Raw genomic sequence first — 26,929 nt, forward strand, 5'->3', positions numbered from 1 at the left:
TGTCATATGTCTTTATCCTACTAAGAGCTCATGTATTATTCCATTCATTTGACTGCTGAATTAACTGTATGACGTAGAATTTAGGTATTCCCCATCATTTGAATTTACCTACTCGTTGTCTTGGTATTTAAGAACTAACAGTTACTCTACATACATTACTTGATAACCGTGTTACGAACGCAACCGTTGTCCCTGACAACAGATACATTTGATATGTCTCGAATAATATTACGCATCACTGATTGCATCCTCTGTTCCAAACGGAGTGGCAGCGTGGTTTAAGGCGCCATGTCACGGACTGCGTGGCCACTCCCGCCGGAGGTTCGAGTCTTCCCACGGGCTTGGGTGTGTGTGTTGTTCTTAGCATAAGTTAGTGGAACATAGTTTAAGTAGCGTGTAAGTCTAGGGACCGAAGACGTCAGAAATTTGGTTCCTTAGGAGTTCACACACATTTATTCCAGTGCTATTGTATAATTTAACAGAAAGTAAGGTGGATCCTAATAAAGTTGCAACTTGGAGAGAAGCTGTAAGTGATTCTGCAGAAGGTTAGATGTTCAGTGTTTCATGTTTGACTATTATAATCACAAAACAGGATTCAGACCCCAACTGCATTGCTGAAAAATTATCATTGTTGCTGTAGTCTTATAATTGGTACATTATGGTCACTTGTATTCAATTTATTGATGCTGAACCCACCCTTTTATCTTTCCGCTGTTTAACGACAGACTGTTCTGCTCAATTAAATTTCAATGCTAATGGTACAGTTAGACTGCGTTCGTCAGTTCATTCTTGGATTATAATTTTATCTACGGTAGGACATATCTTCTTCAAGTCAGGAAATGTTGGTTTTTACTTACACTAGTAAACCAAACTTCAGAAAGAGTGAACTGCTAACAATGTGTTCTCATGTAATGTGCGTTTATTCTTGCTTTCTCTCAGTGTCTGCTGACGTACAGCGAAACAGTTATTGAACTATATGAAAAAAAACAACGTAAATCAGTCACAAACTAAGGCGTGCACAGAATTTTTCTACATTTAAACGTCACTACACATATTCGGATTTAGGTTATGACAGGTTCGATATGCCTGCCATCCATGGCGATGTTGTGGTGCAGACGAATAGCTAAATTCTGCATGGCCCACTGAAGTGCCGGAACGTCGATGCTGCCAATGACCTGTTTCCAGCTCATCAATGGTTTTGGGGTTATTGCTGTCTTTACTACAGCCCCACAAGAAGGATTTGCATGTGTACAGATCAGGAGAATATGTCAAGGACCATGCCAGTGGCCTCTGGGTACCCCAAAGGCAGAATGTGGTCCCCGAAGTGCTCCTCCTCAACATCAAACACCCCCATTCTTGCAAGGGGTCGAGCCCCGTCTTGCATGAACCACATTTTGTCGATATGAGGGTCACTTTGGATAATGGGGATGAAATCATTTTCCAGACCCTTCGCGGGTACTGTTCGGTAGTCACCGTGCCATTAAAGAATATCGCGCAGATTATTCTGTGACTGGAAATTGCAAACCCGTTCACCTGTTCAGGGTGAAGAGACTTCTCGATCGCTGAATGCGGGTTTTCAATCCCCCAAATGCAGCAGCTTTGCTTATTTATAAATCCGTCCAAATGAAAGTGGGCTTCGTCGCTAAGGCAAACCACATAGAGAATACTAATTCCCATCGTGCCCCGCACCCAACCATGCAGTTTGAACTTCATAACACAAACAGTTCAGAAGTTATGACGATTTTATCTCGTATAGATCAATAATTGTCACCCTGTATATGTAACTGTAGCTAATATGAACATTGGGCGATAAGCCTCATTTACTCGATTAATGTATAATTTCATTTTCACTGTGGCATCCGTCAGAAGGAAGCAGGTCCCTTAAATAGCTGTTTCCACACCTCTGAAAATTAAGATTACTATAAATTCTACCCGTAAATTCGTCTATTCTTCAATAATTCTGTACATACGGTGCATTACTCATATTCAAAGCGCCGCTTTCCTTTACTGCAGTACCACAGGCATTTCAAGTCGTGTTAGTTATTCATTTTTACTACCAGTCATAATCGTTCCATTGTTGTTACATTCTGTGTTTCTCAAACCACCACTGATACATTGGATTTGTTTATTTTGTAAATACATATGTTTACAACAATGTGTAGTGAATTTAATTATATTCTTATTGTAATTGTGTACATCATCATCATTACTACATACCTGTAATTATCAAAATGACTGTCACTGAATCTTACAAACCTTTCTTTATCTCGTTAGAAACCAGCTGTCGATTGCTGCTGAAAGACAAGACTTATCTTTCTGATATAGGTGTAAATAGGGAACCAAACACCATGAAAATAAACAGAACAATTGTCTCACGTGACGGCTTGCACATTCCGTATCTATTTTGCAGTGAAGTAGTGCATTCAACAGAGGATGCATTCGAATTTGGCATGCAGTGTTTCAGCAAGCATTTTCGACGTCTACATGTTAGGTCACCTGAGCACCCATTCGAACGTCACTTGCTCAGATTACGTTTGCGTCATCAACATACTTTCTATACCAATTAATGTAGTAGAATGTTGCGAGAACGGCAGAGAGCATTTTGAAATTTCAGCGACGCTGCGTCCTTCTTACATTTACATCTTCATTGTGTATTTAACAGCATGTTGAATATTGTGTACGAAACGTTCATGATCTGTAAGAAGATAAATCGAAATTAGCCAGAGTAATAATTATATTGAGTATCTTAATATATCGTAGGGTTCATAATTCGCTGTTGAAAGTAATTTGAAACTTAGCTGCTACCTTCTTATCCAGCTATCGGAAAGGGAGTACAGCATTCTTTAGCGGCTTTCACATTCAATGTATATGTGGAAATAGGTACGTTATATTGTAAAAGGTAGAACTGTATTTCAATTTTTAAATGTTGTCCTATAGAAATTGAATTTCAGATTCTGGGATCGACTTAGCGTGTTCCCTGTACAATCAATAATCCTGGTATTTTCTTTTTTTTAATTTTTGTAGAATTAAATTTGTAAACTACTGTAAGTGGTGTCTCTAAAAGCAATACAACTTTTATTCAACAACTGAAGAGGGAAATAAATTATTACAAGATCAAAATTAAAGAGGAAATACAGACTATGGACACAGAGCTAACAACAACATTAAATAACCGATGAGATGCATACAAAACACATGTACAGTCTACTATCTAGAAGGAATCTCAACATAGTCGGTATACTAGCTTATCGAATTGGATAAACCGTCATTTAGTTTAATACCAGACCGTGTTTCTTATTGAAACGAACTGCATCAAAACCAGAAACACTATTTAGAAGTGCAAAGTATATACAACAAGACAAGACCATTATTTTGCAGGAAGTCTTAAATCATTGTTGAACTGTTTGGTTGAGTAGATGAACAGATGTATCAGAGTAAATATTTCGAGTAGTACTATCCTTTTCTATCAAGTTTATGTAGCTTAAACGTTGTACCAGTTTACATATCTGGTGACATTTGGAAAACATTCAATGCAATAAGCATGTTGCCAACAGTGGCAAAATTATACATGAATAAAAATTTAGGCTGGGGTTCAGAGATAGGATGAAAGGAATGACAGAAGAGAGCAAAGTCTTGGTTATGCCAAAGCTATGTGTTTCCTGGACACATGCAGATGTATATAGTCTTAAAAATATAAACAGGTGTAGATAAAATAAGGCGGACAAGTGGTGCAAATGGGTGGTTTCTGTGTTTTTCTATTGAGTTTTGTGAGTTAGTCAAGTCAAGTGCTCATTTAAAAAGAACAAAGAAAGATGAAAATACCTAAAATGTGTGTGCACAAATGCACACACACTAGCTCTTGCTCAGTTGTGTGTGTGTTTGTAAATTTTGGTTATGCCGAACTCTGAATTCTTACTATTACATCTGTTCTTGTTACAATTGAGTAAAGTTTGAAGTAAAATAAACATTAAATTAAAATAATGTGCTGATAGGTGTATTAAAATAATATGCAGATAGACATATTACTAACAAGCTTATAGACGTATACTCTCTGAAGCAGATATGAGGTACACAATGTTAGTGTGTTGGTTTATTTGAGTGTAAGGCCATACAATTGTTCATTTGTGAAATACCATGGAAACGCAAATAATTATTTACAGTAAATGCGAAGGGGAGGATGGAGGCTCCATGCGTGTGTGTGTGTGTGTGTGTGTGTGTGTGTGTGTGTGTGTGTGTGTGTGTCCATTTCAAATTTGATAATGTAGGCTTCTATTAAGAACAGACAGTATTCAGTTATGGTAATCTGCACTATCTGCGAGGAGTGAATATTTACGCAATTTCTTTCAGAAGGTATTTTATTGTAGATATTTTCGTCGCCTTCATCAATGGAAGAATACTCCAGAACAGGTCGTGCTTGTGTCTTGTTTACGATCTCTTTTCCAGATACATTGCATTTTCACGGAAGGATTTCCATCAAATCAAACCTTCTCCCCTAACACTGATTTTACGTGACGCCTCTTAGCATTTCACCTAAGTACATACATGATCTGACATGTTCACGTTGTTCGCCACTAAGATTACAACGTGATACTACCGGTTTCTTTTTCTTTGTTATAAGCATTATCTTGAATTCATCCACATTTAACGAGAGGTCATTGCCTTGTTGCCGCTCGAGGACGATACTTCCCTGTAGATGACAACGTGTGCAGCAAAGAAACTCATGGTACTGCTGATTCTATCTCATAAATCGTTTGCATATTATAAGAACGTTTGATGTCCTCGTTATGCTTTCTTGGGGCACATCCAATATTATGTTCCTTTTCTTGGTACATTTGGCGACTATAACGTACTGGGTTTAATTAGTTAAATATTCATGTGAACAATTATATATTTGCAAAGATACCCAGCATGATCCTATGTTGGCTGGCAGCTAATGATGTAGTATTGTTAGCTGGAATAGCATTGGCCCACTTTTCCATTTTCTTTGACATGTTAAGCTCTGATTAGTATACAGGGGACTGTTAAAACTGCAGTGTACGAGTTACTGTCCTATCTGTATCTTGAATGTGGATGAGTCGTTGTGCCATTATGATATTTTAGGCACTATTTATGTTTCCAATATAAAAAATATAAGGGAAATGTTAGCTTTATATGGGGTTACTTCGTCCCATATGTACAAAACTGCCCACATTACACAAAAAAAAACATGGAGACCATACTGTAAAATTTCAAATGATCATACATTAAACAGATTGTTACCATACATGAAGTAATTGTTTACTCCCAAAATTGGAGCTAAATAACTAAAAAACCCATAAAGAGAAAATGAACAACACAGATACTAATTACCTTATTTTTTAGGCGATCATTTCAAAAAGACAACACAATGTAAATATCAACAAAAGTGATGAAACAAAGTTGTCTTTTTTAGGAACAGAAAATTTGTTTATTTTAGAGACTTTTTTGGTTTGGTTTATTGTGCACACCATCTTCCCTGTAAGAGATCTCCTTATTATCAGTTGATAATTTTGAGCAGATACTTCATTTCTCTGTCTTCTCGATGAAGGTTTCATCAAGGATTTAAACTCTATTTCTGTTCGTTGGCTAGCAATCAAGAAGTCTGATTAGTGGGACAATTACATTACATTTTCAACCTGGGGATAAGGTTTTGGCTTTGGTCACTGTTAGGCCCTTGATCAGCCTAATGAGAAGAAAGAAAGAATGAGAAGAAAGAAAGAAAAGAATAAGATATTTAACTTGAGCCTAAAACTGTTCAGTTGAATGTTACCCAGAAACATTTGACAATTCTATCTTATTGTGAAATAGAGTGTTAACGTCATACTAGAATGAACAATAAAGTCTTTTTGTTTAACATCCCAATATAAGCATAAACTGTCTAACATAAAAATGACTTTCATATCAAACAGATGAAAGTTGAAACACAAATGCTCTACCTCAAAAAGAAAATCAGTCATATAACAAGCGCTCATATAGTGGTAGATTTGTTAACTACAGAAGCAGTGCATAAATAGTATAGGTAGTGTTGCTACCTATTGTTTGTAACAAGAAAAATGACATTAGTTTTTGCATGTATGAGCTTAAATGGAGTCGATTTTTTTTCTCCCCTTTTATTTTATTTTGCTCTGAGCCAATCTTATCTGCAAAGAGCCAATGTACCTGTTCATCTGCATGAATTGTTCACAAGATATCGGGTATGAATAGAGGAAGACATGTTTTTGAGTTCAACTGCTTCTTTAAGATAAACTTTATTTCCTTCAGGAATGTTTGAGCTTACAGTAAGCTCCATGATACTGCAACAGACAGATATCAGCGACTTTGGTCTGCCAATCTGTGTGTCCATTTGTTTTAAACTTTCTGTGAACAAGAGTGACCTTGTCTTCCATAAGTTTTCTCATGTACAATACTTGATCATCCGTAAAATAATGCAGGATGCTGTACATAGTAATTCAACCAATATAGTCTGGACACATGTATCTGACTGGAGAGTAATTACATATAGGGTTCCTTAAGGCTCAATCTTGGGTCCTGTATTGTTCCTGATATATGGAAACGATATTCGGTCTACTATATAACAAGCAGAATTAGTTCTTCGTGTATATGACACTAAGATTGTAATCAGTCAAAGCATACACAGAGAAACAGAAAAAATGATAAAAAAATTCTTAAAAGTACCATTAGCTGGTTTATGTGAACGGCCTCACCTTCAGTTTTTAGACAAAATTTAATCAGTTCTGCTATGTGTAACACATGGTAAACAAATAATAACTAGTGTCAGAACTTCAAAATTCTTAGGTGTCTATAATGACTATAATTTAAATCGGAAAGAGCGCATTTTGGAATGCCTAAAACAGCTTAGTTCAGCCACATTTGCACTTTGAATTATTTTTACACATGGGAAGAGAGAAATCACAAAGCTGACATATTTTCCATATTTTCGTTCAATATTGTCATGTGGAATAACGTTCTGGGGTCATTTATCACAAAGAGATTCCTCATTGCATAAAAACGTGCTGTTAAGAATAATATGTGGTGTTCGCCAACGATCGTCATGCACACATCTGTTTAACGAGTTGGGTATTATGTCTGTGGTTCACAGTATGTTTATTTCCTTATGACGTTTGTTTAAATAATCCACTGCAGTTCAAAAGAACAATAATGTACATATTACAATACTAAAAGGACAAATGGTATTCACTAATCCACATTGAGATTATCTTTGGTACAAAAATGGGTGCACAATGTTTTGATCACTTACCCAGATATATAAAATATCTAACACTCGTGTTGTTGTTGTTGTTGTGGTCTTCAGTCCTGAGACTGGTTTAATGCAGCTCTCCATGCTACTCTATCCTGTGCAAGCTTCTTCATCTCCTAGTATTTACTGGAACCTACATCCTTCCGCATCTGCTTAGTGTATTCATCTCTTGGTCTCCCTCTACGATTTTTACCCTCCACGCTGCCCTCCAATGCTAAATTTGTGATTCCTTGAGGCCTCAAAACATGTCCTACCAACCGGTCCCTTCTTTTTGTCAAGTTGTGCCGCAAACTTCTCTTCTCCCCAATTCTATTCAATACCTCCTCATTAGTTATGTGATGTACCCATCAAATCTTCAGCATTCTTCTGTAGCACCACATTTCGAAAGCTTCAATTCTCTTCTTGTCCAAACTATTTATCTTCCATGTTTCACTTCCATACATGGCTACAATCCATACAAATACTTTCAGAAACGACTTCCTGACACTTAAATCTATACTCGATGTTGACAAATTTCTCTTCTTCAGAAACGATTTCCTTGCTATTGCCAGTCTACATTTTATATCCTCTCTACTTCGACCAGCATCAGTTATTTTACTCCCTAAATAGCAAAGCTCCATTACTACTTTAAGTGTCTCATTTCCTAATCTAATACCCTCAGCATCACCCGATTTAATTCGACTACATTCCATTATCCTCGTTTTGCTTTGGTTGATGTTCATCTTATATCCTCCTTTCAAGACACTGTCCATTCCGTTCAACAGCGCTTCCAAGTCCTTTGCTGTCTCTAACAGAACTACAATGTCATCGGCGAACCTCAAAGTTTTTATTTCTTCTCCATGAATTTTAATACCTACTACGAATTTTTCTTTTGTTTCCTTTACTGCTTGCTCAATATACAGATTGAATAACATCGGGGAGAGGCTACAACCCTGTCTACTCCCTTCCCAACCACTGCTTCCCTTTCATGCCTCTCGACTCTTATCTAACACTTAACAAAGTAAAATTTCAAAGTAACTGAGAAAGTTTCTCCGTAACAACTCCTTATATACTGTAAAAGAACTTCTATTACTGTAACATGTCAGAGGTCATGGGCAGGAATTACTAACTCACATCTATGTATCTTTTTCTTCTTTTTCTAATATAAAAAGCTCAGAAATGTTCAGAATGCAGCCATATGTATAAATTAATTTGTGATGTGAATGTACAGTGACTCACACCAGATCAGTACGATCTATCGTGCGGGTCCGCAACTCGTGGTCTTGTGCCTAGCGTTACTGCCTCTGGATCATGGGGTCCCAGGTTCGATTCCCGGCGGAGTTGGGGATTTTCTCTGTTTGGAGACTGTATGTTTGTGTTGTCCCTGTCATTCCAACACCATCATTCACGACAGTGGCTAGACTGGACTGTGTAAAATAATATTGAACTGTGTAAAAATAGGGACTTTGTACAGGCAATTGAGCGCCCCACAAACAAAACATCATCTTAATCTATCGTGCGGAATGATGCACGAAACATGTAACTAACTAACCAACAGACTGTAAAGTATCTGCATCATTATCAAAGTCGATTAATTAAAACATCAGCTAAAGGACCGTTTATATTTGTTTAGATTTTCAGTTAATCATGAAATCGGTTTTACTCAACTGGAATCATGTTAATTCTGATAATATTTTACAAACCTGTAAGAAAGAGTTTCTGGAGAGTGTGAAGATCTTGCCCACTCTGATCTTGAGAGGCTGCGACGCCTGTTGCATGAAGATGAGCAGCGCACTGCAGAAACGACCATCAGCGCCTGGCCAGCCGCAGCTGAAGGCAGAGTCCAGCAGGCGCTCGCTCTGGTAACAGACACACACGACACACAGCAGTGGCGTACACTTTACTGTCAAATTTACACCACCAGATAATCTGCAGGAAATAGTTGTCTGTAATAAAAATGAACATAAATACGAATAATCAGTCTAGGTTCATTTCATTACAGATTGTCAGTGATGACAGGACTGGCAGGTACGCAGAATAATAAGATTTAAAATTTTGCGCGTATTGGGGAAGCCAATTCTTTGGTAGATGCAGTGGCTCCGCGAGATTTTTATTTTTTACTTTTGATGCCTTTTAGTTCTGGTGTAAAATATGAAAGTAGGCCTATATTTATTGGAAGTAAATGTAGTTTGTTAATATCGTGGGAGTGGAATCCCATTTGATTGTTCTGGTTACTATGCTTGTGTTGTCTAGCATTTCTCCTTCTTCTCAACAGTGATTAGACTTAAAGTACCTGATGTGACATCCTATGTTTACATTTTATGAAAACTGATCGACTATCCCTCTTGTACAGGATCTGTAGCTGTATGTCTTTTTCACGTTGTGTTGAAAATTTTCGTCCGTTCATGCAGTCAGCTAAATATCTCCTTTCTAAGGCATTAAAGAGCGTCGAGCGCTCAGCTGGGATTTTCTAGAGGATCTGTTGGTGTTCACAGTTATCTGAACACTGTAAGCAGCTTTGTCACATTCACTTGTGAAATATAGTTTCCCATACTGATGAAGTGCAGTTATTGCCTAAAATTCTTCCGGCAACTATTGGTGGCCATCGTCATTCTATAGAAACTGAGGGAGACAGAGGGCGAAATGGGGAATGTTTATAAAAATATTAATTACATGCCGCGACTAAACTTCATTGGAAACTACACATCATTTCTTACAGAGAATGTGAACGACTATAAAACATGATCTAGATAAAGAATTAAATTAACATTTGCTTATGCAGTATAATTAACGAATTATTTATAATAGTTGTGGAAGATAAGTTTACTTTAAAGACTAATCTCAAAAAATTTCAGAGAGGGGAAATAATATCAACTGCAGCTTTAAGAATTCTTTCTTGTCGTCACCGATATATAGCTACAGATCGATTATTGCACCATTGCGAAAGGTACAACAGAGCCTTAAATTAAATGTATGTTCAGCGTTAAAGGACGTTCCGTTAAGAAGAAGACGTATTTTGCGCTTTACAGGTCTTCAGCATATTATTTTCAACGAATGTATCCAATATAACTCAGATAACCGTAGGTGGAGACAGTTGTCCGACAGCACGTAGTTTACTTCTAAGAAGCACATAGCCACGTATAGCCAAAGAAGGGTCAAATATTCATTCTAACATTTGTAAATTTAGTACAGTAATTGCTTCTTGCAGCGTATAAGACCTCTTCATTTCTGAAGAATGAGCAGTTGATTTCTGCTCACGTAAATCTGGGAGGACACAAATGGGGAATAGTTTTCCTAAGGACTATGTGGTACGCTAGATTCTAGCCTGTGTCACATTTACATATTAAATATTCGTAGGAGAACCTACATCTAGGTCGTAAGTTGGTTCAAATGGAAATAAACCTTTATTCTCGTAACGCAAGCTTACCTTTACAGTATACAACTGCGCAGCCAGGTCAGACATGCCTGCTTGGCGGTTTTTGTACACAAGTGCCGTTTCCGGCTACAGTGCTCTCACCTTCCTAAAATCGTTTTATGACAGTTTTCAGCATCAACATTAACAGACGTCATATCACTGTAACTGGCATCAAAAGAGCTATCACAATAGTTATAAAAAGTATACAGTTCCATTAAATTAAAAATAGTACTTGCTTCACAATTTGCGTTGGCACACCGCTAAAAACATTAACCAAACAAAAAAAGTGAACCTCGACGCTCTAGGATTGGCCGAAAACAGCGTTTGAATATGTGCAACCGTTCACGAAATGAAATGGGTGTTATGTCGTACGTGGCTCACCCCGTATATGACGCTGGTGATCATAAGATATTGATAGTGGTTAATTCGCTAATTGTCAGTGCATTTGAAGCTGTACGATAGATAACCAGTGGTTTTCATGTGCTTGTTTTGCAACCATTTTTGTGTACATAATATGTGGTTCAAAGCTTTAACTACAGTCATCTACTAACCCATACCTGCATTCAGCACCCTCAATAAATGACGGTCTTGTATTTCATGTGCTTACATTGTCTACTTAGATGCGAAAATATGTAATTTAAAGTTCTGTTGTACATGAAAAGTGTCTTTGGGATGCGAAATTTCAATGTTAGACAATGATATTGTTCAAATGGTTCAAATGGCTCTGAGCACTATGGGACTTAACATCTATGGTCATCAGTCCCCTAGAACTTAGAACTACTTAAACCTACCTAACCTAAGGACATCACACAACACCCATCCATCACGAGGCAGAGAAAATCCCTGACCCCGCCGGGAGTCGAACCCGGGAACCCGGCCGTAGGAAGCGGGAACGCTACTGCACGACCACGAGATGCGAGCAATGATATTGTTAACTTTGGTAATTGTCACTGGTAAGTTCGCTTCGGCCTGTAGGTTGGATCTGAGGATTGTCCATCTGTGTGTTTGCAACCAATTTTTATGTATACAGATGAATTTAATGCATGGCAAAAAGGTCGATCTCTGGTCATCTGCTGACGTAATTTGTTTCAGCAGTGACAATAAGCGATCTGAATGTATTCTAATAAATGATACAGACCATTTAGATGGTGAAGCATTTCATTTGAAGGTCTGTTGTACTTAATTTTATTTTGGTGCAAAATCTGTGTTTTCCAGATCTGAATTTCTAATTATCACAAAAAACAACCTACGAGTGTTTTTTGCTCACTGTAAATAATAAATACATTTTTCTAAGATTTTACTCTCGGGACATCGACCTCTCATCTTCTTTGGAGGTGTTTCATCTGTGCAACTACCTTTCGTCGTGTGGTGTATCAAAACAATCTTGATGTTCTTCAATTTAATTGATAAAACACAGTAAAATCATTAAAACACGTTCCTCCTTCCTATCTAAAATCGTGATGAGCAATTTAGATAGGGATGTATTTAGTTTCTTGGCTCATTATGCTCGCGAAGTGAGTTTTCTGTGGGGAAACTTGCAATTTTCTTTCTGTTCAGTGTCTGGATTTTCGATATCCGCAATTATACTTGCATTTTACGCCCTGTTTCAGCGAAATCCTCTCACCTGGTGCTGAAACTTTACCGAAATTCGTTACATGGTGGCCCTAAACAGTATAATATAGAAATGGAAACAGCCTTCACGTATTTAGGTACTGTTGTAACACTTCATGATATGGCGAAATTGAATTTGAGGGCGTAGTGTGATTTACACCAAGAGCAGGCCTAAATAGTTATATACTAAATGCCTGCTTACCTATGTTTTACCTATTAGTTTACCCCATATGATTTTCTTTCTGATCAAGTGAGCTTTAGTACATCAATCTGTTAGGGCAAACTTGGAAAATCAACTATGTGTTTCTAATGTTATTTGTTCCTCACACTGAAATGAAAACACGTATATGTTTCAGTTTTAGAGATACCACTGTAGCACTGTACAAGTACTACAATGCAATTTAGAGTTTAGTTGCGAATGTATTGTGACTGACGCCAATAGTGTGACTAAATAATGTAAATAAATACATTCTTCAAGTATCTGGCAGTAATTCAGACTGCCTACTTGATTGTGTGTTTGACAAGCGTTTTCTGGATAGTGATGCTAGTATGGCTGTATTAAGCATTGCCTGAAAAGTCAACTGTCCGCAACCGTGTCTTTTTTTTTTTAGCCACCTGTATATAGGCAACAATGCTGCAGTGATTCAGTTAATTTGAGAGTCCACACTAATGTTTTATGTACCAATAGGACGAAAATATAGGTGTATATGGAAAATAACTGTGTGGTACTTGATATAAATATTGCAGTTTTTGTGTCAGTTACTAATTTTTGAATGCATTTGATACACTGAATTAACACTGTGACATTTGGCAAGCATCTCAGATGTAGAAAACAATTTTTTGTACCTTCCAGTTTGAGACAATAATCACACTTTGAACGTTTACAAAAGCACCCAGCTGTTGTTGAAGAGACAGAGCTGGAAGATAATTCATCAGTGGCTTTACTGCGCGTTTTTGAAGTTCTGAGGGCTAGTATTTACTGTAAAACTCATCTTCAACAACTACTTATTATTAATTAGTAAATTAAAGTTCATAAGGAAACTTTGGTTTGTAATAATTTATGGACAGTGTATTTTATACTAATTTGCATTTTTCGTAGAAAATACTATATAGTTTTAAATGAAATTTATAGATGTGACTGACCAGACGTTAAAAAAAATTATAGTCAGGACAGAAAATACAGTCGATGATATTTCTGTAACTCCAAAGGATCTCACATATTTTTAAATTGTGTGTGTGTGTGTGTGTGTGTGTGTGTGTGTGTGTGTGTGTGTGTGTGTGTGTTTGTGTACTCTGATGACGTATTTTATATGTGGAAATACTGCAAACGTAATTTTTTTATAAATAATTCAGGTCGTTAGGATATTTTTGAACACAGCCAAGTGAGCTGTGGCCACATTGTGATGTCACATTAACAGATGCTACAAACTACACTGTATTTGGCTTTTTCATTTTAATGTTAGCTTAAATACTAGGCTCTGACTGTTGGAAAGGTTAGAGGTCACAATCACAATTGGACTAGTTCTGCCATCTAGGATTTTGATTCGCTGTTTCGTTTCAGTGGTCCCTAAAACACTAGTCTGTGACTGGCTGGAGAAAAGCACTACTAGGTTAGTTGGCTGTTTCATTTTAATGGCTTGTAAAATACTGGGTTGTGATTGGATGGAGAGGGGAGGGTATGGGGACGGTGGCATGGGTTTCAGTGTGTCACGTGATAGATGAGCGGGTGGGGAGGGATGATGCTACCGCCATCCGGGATTGTGACGTCATATAGAAAGAAGGGCAGTACACTGAACATAGTGTGCGTTTCTGGTCGAGAGTCGGCATATCACACTTCGTGCTGCTGCTTTTAAGCAGGTGGTATATTCATGATTGGAACTAAATATTATTTACAACTTTTAATTGTTTTCTGCTGTTATTGATAGTCACTAAAGACGGTAAACGAGGAAAACTATTTGCTGCAATAGATTTCGTTTCTTACTGTTCATGGTTTTCCGAAGTGAGTGTATATCTACAGTCAGTTTACTGAAAGATAGATGCTGTGACAGAGAAAGCTAGTGTTGACACTGACAAAGAAAAAAATCGGTATGTTGAAGAGTGGAATATGAGAGAAGGTGTCCCTACTTCAGAGCATCACGAGTGAACATTGTATTTTACGTTCCACGGAGTTGTTGTAACTGCTGTGACGTCATCTGACTCCGTCAGTACTGTCAGACCCAATGCGAGAAGTTTCTCTTGCAATGTGTCAGTGTACCGACTGCCTTAGCGGCAGGCATTAACCCATGTAACAAGCTTTGTAGCGTCGTTATATGTTCCTGGAAATGGATTCTTATCCTTATTTAGCTAGTTCAGATATACTCTACTATCCCTTGAGGTTTATAGTTCTGTAATAAGGTTTGTAAGCACTCTGACTATTTTGTTAACAGATCTAGATATCGAAATGAAGTTACAGGAAAACTGTATTTCATAGAGACGGAAAAATATTGATAATATGTTCTTTATTTTCATGGATAGTGAAACAGCAGTGATTTAAAAGTGGAACTATATACATCCGAGGGAGAGAGGAAAGAGAGAGAGAGAGAGAGAGAGAGAGAGAGGCAGAGACAGAGAGAGAGAGAGAGAGAGAGAGAGAGAGAGAGAGAGAGCACTGGGAGCTCGTCTGTTCAGCGCAGATGAGAGAGCGGACAAATGGAAAGACTACACTGACGTCCTTTATGAGGTGGAGCGTTGGTCTGGTGGCGTTATTGAGGAAGAAATTGGGAGCGATATGGAGAATATACAGTGTTAGCGCCAGAGCTTAACAGCGCTTTGGAAGTCTTGCGATGAAAACAGCAGGACGGATAGACAACATTCTATCGATATTTCTAAAATAGTTGGGATGAATGGCAAACAAACTACTATTCATGAAACTTCCTGGCAGATTAGAACTGTGTGCCCGACCGAGGCTCGAACTCGGGACACGACTCACGGCTAAGCCATGTCTCCGGTATATCCTTTCTTTCAGGAATGCTAGTTCTGCAAGATTCGCAGGAGAGCTTCTGTAAAGTTTGGAAGGTAGGAGACGAGATACTGGCAGAAGTAAAGCTGTGAGTACCGGGCGTGAGTTGTGCTTCGGTAGCTCAGATGGCAGAGCACTTGCCTGCGAAAGGCAAAGGTCCCGAGTTCGAGTCTCGGTCGGGCACACAGTTTTAATCTGCCAGGAAGTTTCATATCAGCGCACACTCCGCTGCAGAGTGGAAATCTCATTCTGGAAACTACTATTCATGTTAGTGCGTAGAATCTATGCGTCTGGAGGCATACCATCACCGTTTCGGAGAAATGTCATCCACACAACGCCGAAGTTAGCAGTAGCAGGTAAGTGTGAAAACTATCGAAGAATGAGTTTACGTGTCTTACACCCGAATTGCTGACAAGAATCATATACAAAAGAATGGAAAAGAAAACTGGGAATCTGTTAGATGACGATTAGTTTTGCATTCAGAAAGGGAAGGACAACAGAGACGCAGTTCTGATGTAGTGATAATGAAAACAAGTTTTCATATCTGATGTCGTGATAATGGAAGCAAGACTTAAAAATCAAGCAACTTTAGTAGTAGTTGTTGACATGAAAAAACCGTTCGATGGTTTAAAATGATGCAAAGTATTATGAATTCTGAACAGTATACGGGTAAGCTGTAGGGAAAGGCAGATAATGTACAACATGTACGAGAAACTGAAAGGCTCAGCGAGACTGGAAGGTCAAAAATTCTGCGACAGAATAAAAAGTTGGAAAACATGAAAACGGTCTTTCGCACCTACTGCTCAATTTGAACAGCGAGAAACAATGATGCAAATAAAAGAAAGATTCAAGAAACAAATTAAAATGCAGGATAAAAGGATATAAACAATAACGGTCGTCGGCGACGATCTTCCCCTTAGCGAAAGAGAAGAAGAATTACAGGACGTGTTGAGTGATGTGAACAATCTGATGAGGACAGTATAAATAAATTGAAGAAAGACGCAAACCATGAAGAGCACCAGGAATGAGATTAGCGATAAACTTAAGATCACTGTTGGGGACAACGAAGAAGACGAAGTTAAGTAATTCTGCTAGCTTGGGAGTAAACTAGCACATGACGGACGCCGTAAGCAGGACACAAAAAATAATTCGTACTTGAGAAGAGGACATTCGTGGCCAAGAGAAATCTAATTGTACCACACATCGGCCCCAATCAGAGGAAGACATTTCTGAGAATGTACGTTTGGAGCACAGCGTTGTAAGGACTGTGGAAAAATTGGAAAAGAAGAGAATCGAAGCGTTTGACATTTCTGTTATAGACGGAGGAGGGGGGGGGGGGCGGGAATTGTCTGCAGAACCGACGAAGAAAGGAACTTAAGGAAAACAATGACTAGGTACGGGATGGTAGAACATGTGTTGAGGCACCAGAGAATAATTTCCATACTACTAGAGTTGGTTTACAGAGATTAAAAGCGATAGGGGAAGACGTGTACTGGGATATATGCAAGATATAACGTTTTATAAGTGTGCTGCGAAATCTGTCTTAAAAACAGTTATATAATAATTTTCTAAATTCAAATGGGAAGGGAGGAGTCAAGACGATGCCCATCATCCGTTAATGTAGTCAAAGTGGCTGAACAGGACCATGCTCGATGCTGGAAACAGTGCTCACCAACATTAGCATTGTGTATGCATTGTAGGATCGTTGCGTCTCGGAGAATGCACGAATATTGAGATTCAGTAAAGAAGAAAAACGCAATACTTCGCATTTTGTATTCAATGTGGTAGGAGTGCCAAATAGGTATTCAAGCTATACTCTAATGTATATTGTAATCGACGCCTTGCATCACCATAAACAAAAGCAACATTTTTTAATAATCCAGTATCAAGGTGTGAATGACCCAACAAGTCATGAATAAATAAGTTAAGTATAAGATGATACACAAAATCATGGCGCGAAACGTTTTTAAATGCCCTAAAACCAGTTCGCTGGATACTATGGCTATGAGTGGGATCATGCAAAAATGAGTACTTTCAGTGTCACACCTACTTAAGTGTATTATCTGTGAAGCCACTTCAAATAATACTGCTTGAAGCGGTAGACCTTCCTAAAGCAGAGACGATTTGTGGACGTATGATGGAGAAGTGCAAAACCTACGGTTTATAGTGTAGGTATGGTAGCCTCACAACCAAAAAACCCAAATGAATTGCTGATGCAAGTCGTGTAACTACAGTACTGCCCATGTGAAAGGAAAATAGTTTAGTTGTAAGTATTTCACTAGAATAAAATTCGAAGACTCTAAAAGAAATAGAAGCGGATCATTCAACAAGTACCTCAAATGACCAAAAGGTACTGAGCAATCGGAGAAACTTTGGTCCCTTCATTCGCCGTTTAATGTAGCAAAACGTTTATTGCATACTTCCTTTTCCAGCTTCCATCAAGTTTTAGGCCTATCCAGACTATATCGTGTTGACTAAGCGCGGCTGCACTAACACCCATTAATTTCTCTCAGTATAAACGCTGTATCAGATTTCTGGTGTGACATCTTCATAACATAGTATTATGTTCGTTGCTATGAACCTTTGTGTCGGGTTGAAACGATTTTCTCAGAAGTTTTCCCTATATATGTTTCCCACTAAAAACTTCTCAAAAAATAAAAAAATAAAACATTTTAAATAATTTATGAATAGTGTGTTTCAGAATATTCATCTGAGTCTATGTCAAACATGTTGACTTAAGTTGTACCCACCTTACGAGAAATTGAATCTTATTTTTTACTGTTTAGTTAGTACATCTCTGAACCAAATGAGTACATTCCTTTGTGAAATTACTTCACGCTGGAGCAACCTCATCACACTCTAAAAAAGCAATGATTTAGCTGACCTAGCACACAACATAAAAAAATTATTCAGGAAACCAGAAGTAACCATAAAGAAACCCTGAAAGCAGTTTATCAAGAGAGAAAGCTACTAAACAGCATAAACATGAAACTCAATAATAACAATGCCATGATTCTGAAAGTTGACAATAGCACTTCTGTAATAATTATGAACAAAGATGAATACATCATTAAAACACTGACTTTCTTTCCTCAAAACAACATAACACAGCTTAAACAAGATCCAACTGAATATGCCAAAACAAAATCAGAAAAATGGTTAACAAATGCAATTCCCTTTTCACAGAAAAAAAGCAAAAATATACGTTTTAAAGAATCCCATTGCCCCAAAACTGAGAGCTCGACCTCAGACCCATAAACCTCACGTTCCTTTGAGGCTTACATAAGATTCTGAAGCAGTACTACACTTTTGATAGGTTGTACTTAGTGAAGAACATAAATGAATTAGTAACTAAAATTAATAACTAGAAATTCCTACAGGTACCAGATTTGCCTCTTTGGATGTAACTAACCCATTTACAAATGTACCAACTGATGCAACAATAGACATAATCTTTGAAAACTTAGCAGAACATAAAAAATTGTGAATTCCAGAAATATCAGAAGTCAAGGACATGTTGCAGCTAATATTCTCACGCAGTTATTTTACATTTTATGGGAAAGTTTACCAATAGAAGGAGGGTCTTGCCATGGGCAGCAGCATATCAAGTATCCTGGCACATATTTTCTCAATCATCTGGAAATAAGTTCTTCATAGAATAACAATAAACTGAAAAGTAAAATAATGTATTACTGGAGACCTGTTGACGATACGTTGCTACTCTTTAATGGAACAAAAGAGGAAGCAGAAGAGCTACTAGCATTATTTAGTTCTTTCAACAAAAACATAAAATTCACAACAGAACATAAGTACAACAAAAGTGTCAAATTCCTGGTTCTTAAAATCATCAGCCACCATCAAAAACACCAGCTGAGCATGCACAGAAAGCACATATACATAGACATAGCACCGCACAACTCATCACGCCACCTCATCACATAGAAGCATGCTGCATGTAGGTCCATGCTACACTCTCTTGATTTAGGGGGAACCAGCCTCAGGAGTGAGCTACATACAATAAAAGTCTGTCCCATAAATAATGAATGGCTACACAGACAAAAGAGCTGATAAATTAAATAAACAAATACACAAAAGTAAGATAAGAAACGGCCACACTGTGAAAGAAGATATAATATTTGCCAGTGTTCCATACCAGGGCCCCGTATCACAAAAATCGCTAACCTTTCAAAAAAAAAAAAAAAAGAAAAAAAGTAACAGTTTCATTCTCAACTAATAATAAGTTAGCAAACTTACTCGCGCATACCATGAAATCAAATACACAAAAATTCAACAACAGTGGAGTGTACAAAGTATCAGGCCACAGTTGTCCCACCTACTATACGCATTTTCGAGAACACTTTATTGCTTTCAGGCTCACCCCCTTCGGAAAATCAGTTATTGCACAACGCATGTTGGAAACGAGACACATCTCAATAGACTAGAAAACCGTTTGTTAGTACTGCATAATGAAGCCAAATGTAAGTTCCTAAATCTTTTAGAACAACTGGAGATAAACCACCACAAAATCAGAGAAACCAGAATCTGTGTTAAATGAACACTCAGATTTGGAAGCCACAGTCACTATTTTCAAGACGTATTCCAAAGTGATTCCTTGCACATGTAAATTGTTTAACAGTTAGATCAGTGGCACTAAAAATAAATTCATCTTTGATCACACCATGTACATCATCTGTGAAGTGGTTACAAAAATGTGTATGAAGATGTGCCTCTTGAGGGAAGTGGTATGCGTGGACAGGACGGAGAAACCATTGCATGATGGTGTCAAAAGCTTAAAAACGCATTTCTTGTTGTGGTAAGTTGACACTATTTCATTTTTCCCATAGTTTCGTAAATATTTTCCGCACTTGACTTACGAAATTCATAACATGAAACCTTTTCATGAGGGGAACACGCGTTATCACCTCATTCAAGAGCAAAAATAAATGTTGTATTAAGGTAACTTACATCTGAGGTTGGACCCACAGGGCCGAAATGCACCGTGTACTTAATAAAACTCGAAAATGTGTGACTGAAGGCGTTTTTAATTCGTACTTCCAGTGTACTGTATTTTTCTTTCAATTCGGGAGGAAGTCCATATCTGTCCCCAGTCTTCAGAAAATGGTTTTTATGTATCACACTCATTTCCATCTGTGCACACAACGATGTGACAATGATGAATTATTTATATCATTCAGCATATTTTATAAATGGTTCCGAATATCGAAATGTGATTTTAGCCAATGGAAGCAGGGAAGAAAATATTTCCTAATGTAGTTAATGTATGAAATTTTCATACATATCGCAACACAACTAACTACAGAATTTTTTCCAGCCATACAAATACCTACATTTTTATATAAAATTCATCAAATATATATTAATTAACATAATAAACTGTCATCTGTTTGAAAAATGCACTTCTTAGTGTTTGTAACTACACATCAAATGCAAAATTGCAGTTTCAATTGTGCATATCTGTTTTTAATTATCGATATTACTTAAAAATTGTTAATAACAATATCTTTTGAATTAAAAACATCACAAATTTATTAGCAATCTTTTATAAAATATCGACAATTTCGAAGCTGTCTTTTCAAAGATCAATGGAATTTTCCGTACAATATGTACCTAGAAACAACACATGCATTTTTCATACAAGTAATGACTAGATACGAGCACATGCATATGGTCGTCCGCGTGCAAACCAGTGGCATGCGTTACTTGGCTCCAGCGCATGTACTCCCTTGTCCTTATGTGAAACTGCCACACACACCTAGCGGGCACGGAAAGTGAATGCACTTTGAGATGGGCCCGCAGCCACTCGCCTAGCACGGAGCTGCTATTGGCCTAGCCTATGTGACCTACAGAGTGCGCCACTGATAGGGACCTTACTGAGGCTAGTTACAATGCCTCCGATCTGCAATCGATAACGTCTGCTGCTTGTAAAAGGTCTGTAGACGAAATCTTTATAATCGTCACAGAAGCGGAAAGTGTATGGTACTTACTACCCAAAAAAGTAATTTAAAAAATTCAGATTTGAGTTACATAACCTTATCAACTCATCGTGAGTACAACAGTTTTGGCAGTCATAATGACGTGTAGGAGAAAATACAAAAATTCAGTAAATGAAGCAGGTTAAAGGGAATACAGAGTTCAAAAATAAGATTTACAGTAAGTGCAGTATGGCTAAGCAGGTTAAAGGGAATACAGAGTTCAAAAATAAGATTTACAGTAAGTTCAGTATGGCTAAGCACGAATGGCTAGAGGTAAATGTAAGGCGATAGAAGCACGAATAGGTCAGGGAAAGATAGCAACTACATTTAGAGAAATTAAAGAGACGTTTGGATGAAAGTGAAGCAGCTCTGTGTATGTCAGTAACTCTCAAGGCAAGCCAGGGTTAAGAAAAGAAGGGTAAGCTGAAAGTTGGAATAAATATATAAAAGGACTAGATAAGAAAAATTAAACTGAAGGGAATATTACGGAAAAGGAAGTGGAATTGGGTGAAGATGAGATGGGACATATGAGACACAGAAAGAATACTGAAGATTACTAATGAAGAGGCACTGAATCCAATTGGGGAAAAAATTACTTTATAATGCAACTTAATTAAAATAAGGTTTCAGTTGGGGGAACATTTTTTAAAGCAACAAGAAAGTGTCAAATTGGTAATAGTTGGAAGCGGGGAGTAAGAATTGTAGAGGGATAAAAGGGAAGAATACAGCGAGCATGTTCAAAAGTGTGCATGAGTAGGTTGCAATAGGTATTTGGCGATAACAAGGAAAGCACAGGATAGAACAGCATGGAGAGATGCTTCAGACCAGTTTTCAGACTGAAAACCGCAGCAGTAACAACAACAAAAACGACAAAACGACAGTACCGTCAAATACGTCCGGAAACTTGTTTCCACACAGATGCAGTACACTGAACAAGTCAACTGTGGGATGGCGTTCTCCAATCTTTTGTGGTACTCAAGCATTAGATTTTATTTCTTAATTAGAAGCGCACGTTATTTTGGTGCTATTAAGTCAGTAATTTTGGGTGTTATTTAAAATACTGGATGTCTTTACAAAATGGTTCAAATGGCTCTGAGCACTATGGGACTCAACTGATGTGGTCATTAGTCCCCTAGAACTTAGAACTACTTAAACCTAACTAACCTAAGGACATCACACACATCCATGCCCGAGGCAGGATTCGAACCTGCGACCGTAGCTGTCGCACGGTTCCGGACTGCGCGCCTAGAACCGCGAGACCACCGCGGCCGGCGATGTCTTTACAGCAGAAGAATCTTGGAATACCAATAGAATTATGTCAGATTTGCAGATTCTTATTCACTATTCATTACTGCCTCGTCGTGACGAATAGAAACTTACATGGTCAGTTAGTGATTGTCCGAAGAGGCAGAAGAGTGCAGTCTGCGCCATATAGATGGGGCAAGCGAGCAACCTTTTCACCACGGCTGGTCCTTTCCAGCCTCCTTGGAACAGCTGGAACAACACAATCTGAATCAACAGCAGAAATGCCTCACTATAGTAAACATCTGTATGAACAAATACACAGTTTTACAGCTCTTTACAGGGTGTTTCACAATTCCTGTAACATGCTTTTTATGGATTGTAGTGGGGATTTAATAGACAAATTTTCAGTAAGGAACCCATGTGAGAAAATGTGCCGTCTGAGTGTAAACTAAGATCGAAGAACAGATCACTTTCAAATCTCCCTATTCATGGTACGGATACAACGAGGATAATGAACTCTAGCCCAATGCTCTACATAAGCCCATGGCAGGGCAAAGTTACGAATATTCGTCTCGCGTTCTTTTATACGTACCGAAGGCCGCCAGCTTCAAAGTCGGGTGTACGGCGCATCCGTAGAGCACCACAGTCAACACTCCTAGTTGCGAACGTTTCATTTCCCCGCAGCCGTAATTGTAATCGGGCGAAAATGGTATGTGACATCACAATTACAACAGGAACTGATGACGGCACCATCTTCTCAATTCTTTGCGTATTGTGTATCGAGAGATTTGAAAGTGGACCGATTTTTAAATTTATTTTACATCCAAATGGTACATTTGTGGAACGGAGTTCCTTATTTACTAAGTTGTCCCAACAAATCCTATAAGCCCTTAATAATAATTTTGCAACACCCTGTATACCGATAATATTTCATCGAGCTTCCAACTACGTTTGCTCGTTGGATACCAACTAGCTTTCGGCCGAGCGCTCGTCGGCCATTGTCAAGTTGGCCATTGTGTGACTGCCGCTGTCGCCCGGATACTGCCTCGCTGCCGTCTGTGTCGTTACTCATTACTCGCACAAGCATCATATCTGGTAAGGACCTTCGTCTACCAGTGGAAGACATTTTGCCGGCCGCGGTGACCGTGCGGTTCTAGGCGCTCCAGTCCGGAACCGCGCTGCTGCTACGGTCGCAGGTTCGAATCCTGCCTCGGGCATGGATGTGTGTGATGTGCTTAGGTTTAAGTAGTTCTAAGTCTAGGGAACTGATGACCTGAGATGTTGAGTCCCATAGTGCTCAGAGCCATTTGAAGACATTTTGAGCGCTATGAACCTGCCGAAAGGACCGAGCCACTTACGGAATTCGGCTGCAGCTATCGATAAATTTCGCAAGCCATTTCACTGAATGAACCTGAGCGTAATTGTTTGTTGCATCATCTGGCCACCGCTGTGGATGAAGCTGTACTGTGCGTTCTTGATGCGAGGAAAAGTAGTCCATTCTTTGATTGCGAACCCACTTGTTGCTGTAACTCACCCTTATTAACTCTTTTGGCACTTGCATCTCTGTTGTGGCAGCATGACCATTGCAAGTCGAATTGAGATGGTGTGACAGATCCATGTCCTGGAGACCGATCATTCTTCACCTTTCCAATTCATTCATATTCTGATATTGCACCCAATTGCATCTAGACTTAGTGGCCTGATATTTTCTTTCGCGCTTCCATTTAGTTTGTCAGGAATTTATTATACCTGTTTTTGGTGTAACATAGACCTTAAGTGTCATGGAAGATTGGGCACTACAAGGCTAGTGTATATACATGATTAATCTCGAATTCTGCTTCATTTGCACCATAATTTTTGGAAACCAATTTTTCCCAGAAAATAAGTTGCTCTGTCTGACAAACAATGTTAAGCATGCGTATGAGAAGTGGGAAACGAAATGAAACTACTTGCATGGAGAGAGCACTTGATATTATTTCAGTGATTACAAAATCGACTCAAATTTAGGCAGACGTTGCATCGGACTCCATGCATGCACTGAGTCTGTTAGGAAGAATGTCATAAAGTCCAATGGCTCCTGACCTGAGGCGAATTGTCCACAAATGTGGTCCTTTATATCCTGGATACTGCCAGTGGGACAGAGTTGGCGATTGAGCTATTAGCATACATGTCCTGTCGGGGACACATCTGGGGATGTTACTGTCCACGAAAGTACCTCACCATCGCGTCAACAGGTCGTAGAGTCATGTGTGGAGAAGCATTGTCATTTTGAAAACCGGCTCCAAGGTACAGTAACATGAAAGGTAACACATGAGGGCGTAGGATGTCTGAAGCGTATCGTTCTGCCATCAGAGTTCCATTAATCACTAGTACGTCACGAGTAACACTTTGTAAATTGACCTCTCTCAAAGTATCTCCATACACACCGACGATAGTAGCCCGGATTGGTGCAGAACCGTAATTCATCGCTGAAAGCAAAGTGGCACCATTTATCACCAGTTAAGGCACCACTCCAAGCGCAGCGGTTTGTATTAAGATGTTAATGGGAGCCTACACGAGGGGTGGTAATTGCCTAGTATGGCTGCTACTATTCTCCGGTTAACGGTGCTGACACAGAATTTTGGAGGTAGCCCATTATTTGTTGTAGGATGTCAGTCACAGACGTGAAAGAGTTACAATGTGCTTGGTGCATAAAATGCCGATATTCCCTTGTGATAGTCAGATGTGGTCTACCGAAACTTTTACGAGGAGTATGCTTGTGCTTACATATTGATGCAGTTCGACATCACGCCTCTGTCACTTTCGCGTACCCAGCAAATCTGGATATAGCAAGATGCGACCAGTCAGCCAAATGGAGACTCACAATGATGGCTCTTTCAAACTCTCACCGGCGCTGATGATGCTATCTCATACGAGTACGCGGCATCTGCGTGTCTTTCACACAGATGCCTCAACGTCTGACTGTTAACAACCCTTATATATCCTACCAGGATTGTAAACAACAATATGCATGAACAACATCTATGCATTCTGGAATGTGTTCACAGACACTTGCATTTCTAATCATTTACATATCCGCCATATTGTATAATTGTACGAAGTTACATTGCCTTCCGACCATGTCTTTCGGGTGCTTCGCTTTTCTTGTCGGGCAGCATGTGTCATTCGTTTCCTTAATCACAGGTGAAAGACACAGCTTTATTCCTGGTTATTCTTTTTGATACGCAGTCCCTCTTAGCACACATCGTTGAAACGAATATTGCAGTAGACTAATATGGCACCATTCTATCAAATGAACAAATTAAATTCCAGTTTAAGCAATACATTTGTCTGCAAAGAGAAACAATCTGACGCTTTACTTTAGCGTTTCATGTCACATATGATTAGATGCATTTATGTTGACTCGCTTCATTTACACACTGGGAAACTAAGTTAAAAATATTTGCGAATACCTACCAGACGCCCCTTAGGACATCATCCAAGACATTAAGGACGCAAATGTTTATTATGTACAGAAATGGATTTGAAGCACTAAGGTATTTTGTATTTCGTTTCTGCTCGTTCCTTATTGATGTATCAGCAGGGAAAAATTTTAATGTAGAAGCATTCCTTTAAAACAGCATTAAAATTGCTCAAAATAACTTTAACACTGTATTACGATCACCAGTTGAATTCAGTTGATGAGTATGGTTCTACATTTTAGGTGATACACAGATTAGTACGAAACGTTATACATCGTATCAAATCTTTTCTGATACACAAAATACACTCCTGGAAATTGAAATAAGAACACCGTGAATTCATTGTCCCAGGAAGGGGAAACTTTATTGACACATTCCTGGGGTCAGATACATCACATGATCACACTGACAGAACCACAGGCACATAGACACAGGCAACAGAGCATGCACAATGTCGGCACTAGTACAGTGTATATCCACCTTTCGCTTCAATGCAGGCTGCTATTCTCCCATGGAGACGATCGTAGAGATGCTGGATGTAGTCCTGTGGAACGGCTTGCCATGCCATTTCCACCTGGCGCCTCAGTTGGACCAGCGTTCGTGCTGGATGTGCAGACCGCGTGAGACGACGCTTCATCCAGTCCCAAACATGCTCAATGGGGGACAGATCCGGAGATCTTGCTGGCCAGGGTAGTTGACTTACACCTTCTAGAGCACGTTGGGTGGCACGGGATACATGCGGACGTGCATTGTCCTGTTGGAACAGCAAGTTCCCTTGCCGGTCTAGGAATGGTAGAACGATGGGTTCGATGACGGTTTGGATGTGCCGTGCACTATTCAGTGTCCCCTCGACGATCACCAGAGGTGTACGGCCAGTGTAGGAGATCGCTCCCCACACCATGATGCCGGGTGTTGGCCCTGTGTGCCTCGGTCGTATGCAGTCCTGATTGT

General features: G+C 38.8%; 1 protein-coding gene across 1 annotated transcript in view; it reads right to left on the reverse strand.

Moving 5' to 3' along the window:
- Positions 1–2,644: 2,644 nt before the first annotated feature.
- LOC126278755 (odorant receptor coreceptor-like) overlaps positions 2,645–26,929 on the reverse strand; it is a 52,284-nt gene continuing 27,999 nt past the window's right edge. The window contains exons 5-7 of the mRNA XM_049979032.1: positions 22,653–22,766; positions 8,959–9,114; positions 2,645–2,695 (exon numbers count right to left, since the gene is read on the reverse strand). Of these exons, the coding sequence (XP_049834989.1) occupies positions 2,645–2,695; positions 8,959–9,114; positions 22,653–22,766 (321 nt within the window). The remainder of the gene's footprint in view (positions 2,696–8,958; positions 9,115–22,652; positions 22,767–26,929) is intronic.

This window comes from Schistocerca gregaria, chromosome 6 (genome assembly GCF_023897955.1).
Source record: "Schistocerca gregaria isolate iqSchGreg1 chromosome 6, iqSchGreg1.2, whole genome shotgun sequence".
NCBI classification, from domain to species: Eukaryota; Metazoa; Arthropoda; class Insecta; order Orthoptera; family Acrididae; genus Schistocerca; species Schistocerca gregaria.